We start from the raw sequence: 10,000 nt of genomic DNA, 5'->3' as shown, positions 1-10,000 counted from the left end.
GAGATCATCGCCAACGACCAGGGCAACAGGACCACGCCCTCCTACGTGGCCTTCACAGACACCGAGAGACTCATCGGAGATGCCGCTAAGAATCAGGTAAGCTCAAAATGCCGAGTTATTTTCTTGTTTTAGCTTCCAATTATGAGAAACCTTCAGTATACATGAATACTATTCATTTAATAGTTTTTGATAATGATCCGACAAAAATCATTGCCATTGCTTATATTTTGTTCTTTGATTAAACAGGTGGCCATGAACCCCAGTAACACGGTGTTCGATGCCAAACGTCTGATCGGTCGGAAGTTCGAGGATCCAACCATTCAGAACGACATGAAGCACTGGCCTTTCACTGTCGTCAGCCAAGGCGGAAAACCCAAGCTGAAAGTGGAATTCAAGGGAGAAAGCAAGACCTTCAACCCTGAAGAGATCTCGTCCATGGTGCTCACCAAGATGAAGGAGACAGCCGAAGCCTACCTAGGAAAGACCGTCAAAGACGCCGTCATCACGGTCCCCGCCTACTTCAACGACTCACAGCGACAAGCCACCAAGGACGCAGGAACCATTGCGGGCATCAACGTTCTGAGAATCATCAATGAACCAACAGCTGCCGCCATTGCTTATGGCCTTGACAAGAAAAAAGGGAGAAAGGGAGAGCGAAACGTGTTGATCTTCGACTTGGGAGGAGGTACCTTCGACGTGTCCATCCTGAGGATCGACGATGGAGTGTTCGAAGTGAAGTCAACAGCTGGAGACACGCATTTGGGAGGTGAAGACTTCGATAACAGGATGGTTACTCACTTCACTCAAGAGTTTCAGAGAAAGTACAAGAAGGATTTGAGCACAAACAAACGCGCACTTCGACGTCTTCGAACCGCCTGTGAACGAGCAAAGCGAACTCTTTCTTCTTCCACTCAAGCCAGTCTAGAAATTGATTCTCTATTCGAGGGCATTGACTTTTACACTTCCATCACTCGTGCAAGATTTGAAGAGCTTTGTTCTGACCTATTCCGAGGAACTCTAGAACCCGTGGAGAAAGCTCTACGAGATGCCAAATTAGACAAGACCAGCATTGACGAAATAGTGTTGGTAGGCGGATCTACACGTATTCCCAAAGTGCAAAAACTTCTTCAAGATTTCTTCAATGGAAAGGAATTGAACAAGTCTATCAACCCAGATGAAGCCGTTGCTTATGGAGCTGCAGTTCAAGCAGCCATTTTACGTGGTGATCAGTCCGAAACTGTGAAGGACATGTTACTTCTTGATGTAAGTCCACTTTCAATGGGTATAGAAACAGCGGGTGGAGTCATGACCGCCCTCATCAAGCGCAATACCACGATTCCTACCAAACATTCCCAGATCTTCACTACATATTCTGACAACCAACCAGGTGTACTGATTCAAGTATACGAAGGAGAAAGAGCCATGACCAAGGATAACAATTTGTTGGGCAAGTTTGAGTTAAGTGGCATTCCTCCAGCTCCTCGAGGAGTACCACAAATCGAAGTCACTTTCGACGTGGACGCCAACGGTATCCTCAACGTGACAGCGGTAGACAAGTCCACAGGGAAAGAGAACAAGATCACCATCACCAACGACAAGGGTCGTCTCAGCAAAGAGGAAATCGAGAGAATGGTCAATGAGGCAGAATCCTATCGGGAAGAAGACGCTAAACAACGAGATCGCATTGAAGCCAAGAATCGACTTGAATCCCTTTGTTTCAGCGTCAAGTCTTCCGTAAATGAAGCTTCAGTATCGAGCAAGGTGTCGCCTGATGAAAAGCGTTGTGTGGAACAGAAGGTGGAAGAAACGTTGAGGTGGCTGGACGCTAATCAGTTAGGAGAGAAGGACGAATACGAGTACAAGATGAAGGAATTGGAACAGGTGTGGCGACCAATAGCGAGTAAGATCCATGGATCAGCTGGATCCCCTGGATACGGTGCCTCCCCAGGAAATGGTCCCACTGTGGAGGAAGTCGATTAAGAGTTATTAAAGTTTTGTTACCAATAACTGTGATAATTTTTTTCTACAATGTCTTAATCCTTTCGACCTTAATTACTTTGTATTAATTTATATATTTTTACTACAGATAATAAAGTTTGTTTTGAAATTTTGTTTCTTAAAACTAGATCCCATCGGTATAGTCTAAGAAAACAAAGTTACTAGAAAATAACGATGATATATACGACATATTGAAAGGTGATCGTTGAGTTTTCGGCTCTTTGAGAAACGGTTTTACAACTACCTCAAGATTATCTTAAAGAAACTCTTGAATGATCCGTTACTTATCTATGGTCAAATATATGCATTAAGATTCAATAATCAAACAATTTGCAAATGTAAAGATAATGAATACTACTCTTTGTTGTATCATCCTAAATAGAATAGCACGCATCAGAAAACATATTGAATGACTTGAGTTATTCTCTCTCTTTCTCTCAAATCTGACAAGACAAGAAATGTTGCTTCTAATGACTACATATGAAAACATTATGACCAGTAGATATCCTTGTCCGTCCTCAAGATTTTAGCTGAAAAACGAACTGACATCCACTCCAAAACAATTATTCTGATAATGATACTAATCACAAAGGCACTGATAATAAAACTGCAATCAAAATTAGTAGCAAGAATAAATTAATGGAGGGATTATAATTATGATTATAGTAATGCTAATAGTGATCATTTACATCTTGCTAAGAACGACAGAATCGGTACTAATAGTGTTCGAGAAACAAATTAGGGGAATGGTACTGGACATAGGGGAAATACTGAAGAATAATACAAAAAAAAAAGTAGTAGCAATCCAACTACTATATTGACCCTGATGCTCATGCGTCAGTGACCTTTTTAGTGACACTTTTTGTGTGACCTTGACATATGTTTGTGATACTTTTTCTGACCTTGATCATGACTTATTTTGTAGGTGACATTCTTGCGACCTTGAGACAAATGATCAGCTTCTACAAATGCAAATCCCCCCCCCCAAAAAAAAAAAGGATAACCGAAGAGACTTTCAAGAGCTGTTCTTACAAGTAGAAACTCTTATGTCAGCAAAGATTATAACAAATGTAATAGCCATAACAAATGTTGTATGAATGAAAAAAATCATGGCGATAATCATATTGATGACTACATTAGGAATAATAGTTACAATATTAATAGTAATGATAGTAACAGTAGTAATCATAATAGTGTAAATGATAACAGCAATAGTAATAGTAGTTATAGCAGTGATGACGATAATAGTAGCAATGATAATAACAATAACAATAACGATAATGATGATGAATATGACAACAATGAAAATGATAATAATGATGCTATTGTGCCAAAAATATAGACAAAGGTATAGTACGGAATAGATTGACTACGTCAGATGTAATTGCATCTGTTGTATTATGAAGTTATTGAGTCTTCATAATGACCACTGATGAAAGCGAGGTTCACGTGTGTGTGTAGTATGATTGGGTGCGTGGTCCAGAAGAAAAAGTGTTCTACTCGGGTTTATTCAGTCTCTGGTAAAACACAACATAAAAACACTACCTAAGCCAGAGTCACCACACTCTGCCACGACACGGACGAGCACTTGACCCTCAAACTCTTCTCTCTTGACCTCCTGGCTCCTTGCTTTTAATCCGCACAAAAAGCCCAGGTGAGTGAGTGACGTGGAGTAGTTGTTGACCTGATGTTGTCTCTATAAAACATGCTGACAATTACAACACACGAATAATTGTGGTGTTAACCTGCAGTGACCCTCCAACCACATACCTGATAGTTGTGCAATATTAAGTAAAAGGATTATCATTACACGAAAGCACATGTCTAATCAATTGTGACAGCTGGGTGAACCCTGGAGTATACTACGGTCTGCCAGGTGTGCCTTTAGTAGCGTGTAGATTGCAGGTGTCTTCTCAAGACACTCTACAATAGTAATGATAATGGTAATAATTGTAATAACAAGGATAATGGTAATGATAATATTAATGATGATAATCATGATAATATTCATAAAAATAATAACTGCAATAGTAATAATGATATGTATCTAACAACAACATTAGTGATATGAAAATCTGAATTGTAAGTATGATTGTACAATTGTAAAACTGTTACAGATATAATAATGGAAAAATAACGCTAATATATGTGGACAAGACGCAATTGCATCTATTTTTGACTCGATCAGTGTTCATTCACATCAACCCTCTGGCGTTGTCGCGAGTATTCTGGATGGTAGCGTGGAGAAGTGCCAGGTCAAATTTATTTTAAGGAAAATACGGGAATTCATTATTCCACACATAACAAAATTCCTTTATTCACTTAATATGTATGTAAATCAATGAGTGCAGTGGATATGGCATTCTCTTTGCCGTTGCATGCCTGTATGTATAAGATAAAATCATAGCCTGCCGAGAATGCTCTGTTGCTTCAACAGAAAACGGTGACATATATATTGGTCCTCGCAGCGGAAACTCCTCAGAACACGATTAAGTTAGAAACAGTTCAAACACAAGGAAAGTCCTCCTCATTCGAAGTTCAATATCTTGATATCATTGTAAACCTCAAACAAGAAAAATCCAATTATCACAAGGTACAAGACTATCTGATATTCAGCATGTCTGTTTAACCCAAAATAATCCAAAAGTTACTGTAAAAATTATATAAATATACTGCCATTATATAAGGAACTGTTTTATTTTATTTTATTTCTAAGAATGGCAACGCCAGCTATTGGCATCGACCTGGGCACGACCTACTCGTGTGTGGGCGTGTTCGAGCACGGCAAGGTGGAGATCATCGCCAACGACCAGGGCAACAGGACCACGCCCTCCTACGTGGCCTTCACAGACACCGAGAGACTCATCGGAGATGCCGCTAAGAATCAGGTAAGTTCAAAATGCCGAGTTATGCTTTAAAAAGTCGATGCTGAATGACGCTATTACATCTAAACAAATTAATTCAGTGTACACTAATGGTGAATTTTTAAACGTTATCAGTGAAATATAAGAAAAAAATCTGATAACAAAGTAAGATATTTGTGACTGGTGATATATCATAACTTAATCGGACAGGTGGCCATGAACCCCAGCAACACGGTGTTCGATGCCAAACGTCTGATCGGTCGGAAGTTCGAGGATCCAACCATTCAGAACGACATGAAGCACTGGCCTTTCACTGTCGTCAGCCAAGGCGGAAAACCCAAGCTGAAAGTGGAATTCAAGGGAGAAAGCAAGACCTTCAACCCTGAAGAGATCTCGTCCATGGTGCTCACCAAGATGAAGGAGACAGCCGAAGCCTACCTAGGAAAGACCGTCAAAGACGCCGTCATCACGGTCCCCGCCTACTTCAACGACTCACAGCGACAAGCCACCAAGGACGCAGGAACCATTGCGGGCATCAACGTTCTGAGAATCATCAATGAACCAACAGCCGCCGCCATTGCTTATGGCCTTGACAAGAAAAGCGTAGGAAAGGGAGAGCGAAACGTGTTGATCTTCGACTTGGGAGGAGGTACCTTCGACGTGTCCATCCTGAGCATCGACGATGGAGTGTTCGAAGTGAAGTCAACAGCTGGAGACACGCATTTGGGAGGTGAAGACTTCGATAACAGGATGGTTACTCACTTCACTCAAGAGTTTCAGAGAAAGTACAAGAAAGATTTGAGCACAAACAAACGCGCACTTCGACGTCTTCGAACCGCCTGTGAACGAGCAAAGCGAACTCTTTCTTCTTCCACTCAAGCCAGTCTAGAAATTGATTCTCTATTCGAGGGCATTGACTTTTACACTTCCATCACTCGTGCAAGATTTGAAGAGCTTTGTTCTGACCTATTCCGAGGAACTCTAGAACCCGTGGAGAAAGCTCTACGAGATGCCAAATTAGACAAGACCAGCATTCACGAAATAGTGTTGGTAGGCGGATCTACACGTATTCCCAAAGTGCAAAAACTTCTTCAAGATTTCTTCAATGGAAAGGAATTAAACAAGTCTATCAACCCAGATGAAGCCGTTGCTTATGGAGCTGCAGTGCAAGCAGCCATTTTACGTGGTGATCAGTCCGAAACTGTGAAGGACATGTTACTTCTTGATGTAAGTCCACTTTCAATGGGTATAGAAACAGCGGGTGGAGTCATGACCGCCCTCATCAAGCGCAATACCACAATTCCTACCAAACATTCCCAGATCTTCACTACATATTCTGACAACCAACCAGGTGTACTGATTCAAGTATACGAAGGAGAAAGAGCCATGACCAAGGATAACAATTTGTTGGGCAAGTTTGAGTTAAGTGGCATTCCTCCAGCTCCTCGAGGAGTACCACAAATCGAAGTCACTTTCGACGTGGACGCCAACGGTATCCTCAACGTGACAGCGGTAGACAAGTCCACAGGGAAAGAGAACAAGATCACCATCACCAACGACAAGGGTCGTCTCAGCAAAGAGGAAATCGAGAGAATGGTCAATGAGGCAGAATCCTATCGGGAAGAAGACGCTAAACAACGAGATCGCATTGAAGCCAAGAATCGACTTGAATCCCTTTGTTTCAGTGTCAAGTCTTCCGTAAATGAAGCTTCAGTATCGAGCAAGGTGTCGCCTGATGAAAAACGTTGTGTGGAAGAGAAGGTGGAAGAAACGTTGAGGTGGCTGGACGCTAATCACTTAGGAGAGAAGGACGAATACGAGTACAAGATGAAGGAGTTGGAACAGGTGTGGCGACCAATAGCGAGTAAGATCCATGGATCAGCTGGATCCCCTGGATACGGTGCCACCCCAGGAAATGGTCCCACTGTGGAGGAAGTCGATTAAGAGTTATTAAAGTTTTGTTACCAATAACTGTGATAATTTTTTTCTACAATGTCTTAATCCTTTCGACCTTAATTACTTTGTATTAATTTATATATTTTTACTACAGATAATAAAGTTTGTTTTGAAATTTTGTTTCTTAAAACTAGATCCCATCGGTATAGTCTAAGAAAACAAAGTTACTAGAAAATAACGATAATGATTTATACGACATATTGAAAGGTGATCGTTGAGTTTTCGGCTCTTTGAGAAACGGTTTTGATCCCAATTTTACAACTACCTCAAGATTATCTTAAAGAAACTCTTGAATGATCCGTTACTTATCTATGGTCAAATATATGTATTAAGATTCAATAATCAAACAATTTGCAAATGTAAAGATAATGAATACTACTCTTTGTTGTATCATCCTAAATAGAATAGCACGCATCAGAAAACATATTGAATGACTTGAGTTATTCTCTCTCTTTCTCTCAAATCTGACAAGACAAGCAATGTTGCTTCTAATGACTAAATATGAAAACATTATGACCAGTAGATATCCTTGTCCGTCCTCAAGATTTTAGCTGAAAAACGAACTGACATCCACTCCAAAACAATTATTCTGATAATGATACTAATCACAAAGGCACTGATAATAAAACTGCAATCAAAATTAGTAGCAAGAATAAATTAATGGAGGGATTATAATTATGATTATAGTAATGCTAATAGTGATCATTTACATCTTGCTAAGAACGACATTATCGGTACTAATAGTGTTCGAGAAACAAATTAGGGGAATGGTACTGTACATAGGGGAAATACTGATGAATGATACAAAAAAAAAAGGTAGTAGCAATCCAACTACTATATTGACCCTGATGCTCATGCGTCAGTGACCTTTTTAGTGACACTTTTTGTGTGACCTTGACATATGTTTGTGATTATTTTTCTGACCTTGATCATGACTTATTTTGTAGGTGACATTCTTGCGACCTTGAGCCAAATGATCAGCTTCTACAAATGCAAATCCCCCACCCCAAAAAAAAAAAAAAAAAAAAAAAGGATAACCGAAGAGACTTTCAGAGCTGTTCTTACAAGTAGAAACTCTTATGTCAGCAAAGATTATAACAAATGTAATAGCCATAACAAATGTTGTATGAATGAAAAAAATCATGGCGATAATCATATTGATGACTACATTAGGAATAATAGTTACAATATTAATAGTAATGATAGTAGCAGTAGTAATTATAATAGTGTAAATGATAACAGCAATAGTAATAGTAGTTATAGCAGTGATGACGATAATAGTAGCAATGATAATAACAATAACAATAACGATAATGATGATGAATATGACAACAATGAAAATGATAATAATGATGCTATTGTGCCAAAAATATAGACAAAGGTATTGTACGGAATAGATTGACTACGTCAGATGTAATTGCATCTGTTGTATTATGAAGTTATTGAGTCTTCATAATGACCACTGATGAAAGCGAGGTTCACGTGTGTGTGTATTATAATTGGGAGCGTGGTCCAGAAGAAAAAGTGTTCTACTCGGGTTTATTCACAGTCTCTGGTAAAACACAACATAAAAACACTACCTAAGCCAGAGTCACCACACTCTGCCACGATACGGACGAGCACTTGACCCTCAAACTCTTCTCCCTTGACCTCCTGGCTCCTTGCTTTTAATCCGTATAAAAAGCCCAGGTGAGTGAGTGACGTGGAGTAGTTGTTGACCTGATGTTGTCTCTATAAAACATGCTGACAATTACAACACACGAATAATTGTGGTGTTGACCTGCAGTGACCCTTCAATCACATACCTGATAGTTGTGCAATATTAAGGAAAAGGATTATTATTACACGAAAGCACATGTCTAATCAATTGTGACAGCTGGGTGAACCCTGGAGTATACTACGGTCTGCCAGGTGTGCCTTTAGTAGCGTGTAGATTGCAGGTGTCTTCTCAAGACACTCTGCAATAGTAATGATAATGGTAATAATTGTAATAACAAGGATAATGGTAATGATAATATTAATGATGATAATCATGATAATATTCATAAAAATAATAACTGCAATAGTAATAATGATATGTATCTAACAACAACATTAGTGATATAAAAATCTGAATTGTAAGTATGATTGTACAATTGTAAAACTGTTACAGATATAATAATGGAAAAATAACGCTAATATATGTGGACAAGACGCAATTGCATCTATTTTTGACTCGATCAGTGTTCATTCACATCAACCCTCTGGCGTTGTCGCGAGTATTCTGGATGGTAGCGTGGAGAAATGCCAGGTCAAATTTATTTTAAGGAAAATACGGGAATTCATTATTCCACACATAACAAAATTCCTTTATTCACTTAATCTGTATGTAAATCAATGAGTGCAGTGGATATGGCATTCTCTTTGCCGTTGCATGCCTGTGCGTATAAGATAAAATCATAGCCTGCCGAGAATGCTCTCGTTGCTTCAACAGAAAACGGTGACATATATATTGGTCTTCGCAGCGGAAACTCCTCAGAACACGATTAAGCTAGAAACAGTTCAAACACAAGGAAAGTCCTCCTCATTCGAAGTTCAATATCTTGATATCATTGTAAACCTCAAACAAGAAAAACCCAATTATCACAAGGTACAAGACTATCTGATATTCAGCATGTCTGTTTAACCAAAAATAATCCAAAAGTTACTGTAAAAATTATATAAATATACTGCCATGGTATAAGGAACTGTTTTATTTTTTCTTTCTAAGAATGGCAACGTCAGCTATTGGTATCGACCTGGGCACGACCTACTCGTGCGTGGGCGTGTTCGAGCACGGCAAGGTGGAGATCATCGCCAACGACCAGGGAAACAGGACCACGCCCTCCTACGTGGCCTTCACAGACACCGAGAGACTCATCGGAGATGCCGCTAAGAATCAGGTAAACTCAAAATGCCGAGTTATGCTTTAAAAAGTCGATGCTGAATGACGCTATTACATCTAAACAAATTAAATCAGTGTACACTAATGGTGATTTTTTAAACGTTATCAGCGAAATATAAAAAAAGTCTAGTAACAAAGAAAGATATTTCTGACTGATGATATATTATTATTTAATTGGACAGGTGGCCATGAACCCTAGCAACACGGTGTTCGATGCCAAACGTCTGATCGGTCGGAAGTTCGAGGATCCAACCATTCA

General features: G+C 39.5%; 3 protein-coding genes across 3 annotated transcripts in view; all 3 read left to right on the top strand.

The window, feature by feature from the left end:
• LOC122253553 (heat shock 70 kDa protein cognate 4-like) overlaps nt 1-2,989 on the top strand; it is a 3,330-nt gene extending 341 nt beyond the window's left edge. The window contains exons 2-3 of the mRNA XM_086537353.1: nt 1-96; nt 247-2,989. The exon at nt 1-96 is cut by the window's left edge and continues 76 nt beyond it. Coding sequence (XP_086393479.1) covers nt 1-96; nt 247-1,980 — 1,830 coding nt within the window. The 3' untranslated portion in view covers nt 1,981-2,989. The remainder of the gene's footprint in view (nt 97-246) is intronic.
• Nucleotides 2,990-4,715: 1,726 nt separating this feature from the next.
• LOC122264641 (heat shock 70 kDa protein cognate 4-like) lies at nt 4,716-7,843 on the top strand. Its single transcript, XM_086537351.1, has 2 exons — nt 4,716-4,886; nt 5,073-7,843. Exons 1-2 carry the CDS (start codon nt 4,716-4,718, stop codon nt 6,804-6,806), a joined length of 1,905 nt encoding a protein of 634 aa, XP_086393477.1. The 3' UTR covers nt 6,807-7,843.
• A 1,725-nt stretch (nt 7,844-9,568) lies between these two features.
• The window catches only part of LOC122264639 (heat shock 70 kDa protein cognate 4-like), a 2,182-nt gene continuing 1,750 nt past the window's right edge, over nt 9,569-10,000 (top strand). The window contains exons 1-2 of the mRNA XM_086537350.1: nt 9,569-9,739; nt 9,924-10,000. The exon at nt 9,924-10,000 is cut by the window's right edge and continues 1,750 nt beyond it. Coding sequence (XP_086393476.1) covers nt 9,569-9,739; nt 9,924-10,000 — 248 coding nt within the window. The remainder of the gene's footprint in view (nt 9,740-9,923) is intronic.

Source organism: Penaeus japonicus, unplaced genomic scaffold (genome assembly GCF_977035675.1).
Source record: "Penaeus japonicus unplaced genomic scaffold, GWHDUDI00000001_assembly GWHDUDI00000005, whole genome shotgun sequence".
NCBI classification, from domain to species: Eukaryota; Metazoa; Arthropoda; class Malacostraca; order Decapoda; family Penaeidae; genus Penaeus; species Penaeus japonicus.
Note: the sequence above shows the minus strand (reverse complement) of the source record. Positions and strands in the feature narration are given on the sequence as shown.

What these genes read in the sequence shown, in the direction of transcription:
- LOC122264641 (XM_086537351.1), top strand. Translation starts at nt 4,716, where the DNA reads ATGGCAACGCCAGCTATTGGCATCGACCTGGGCACGACCTACTCGTGT. An exon ending in GAGATGCCGCTAAGAATCAG is followed by an intron (nt 4,887 to 5,072) that starts GTAAGTTCAAAA and finishes TTAATCGGACAG; the next exon opens with GTGGCCATGAACCCCAGCAA.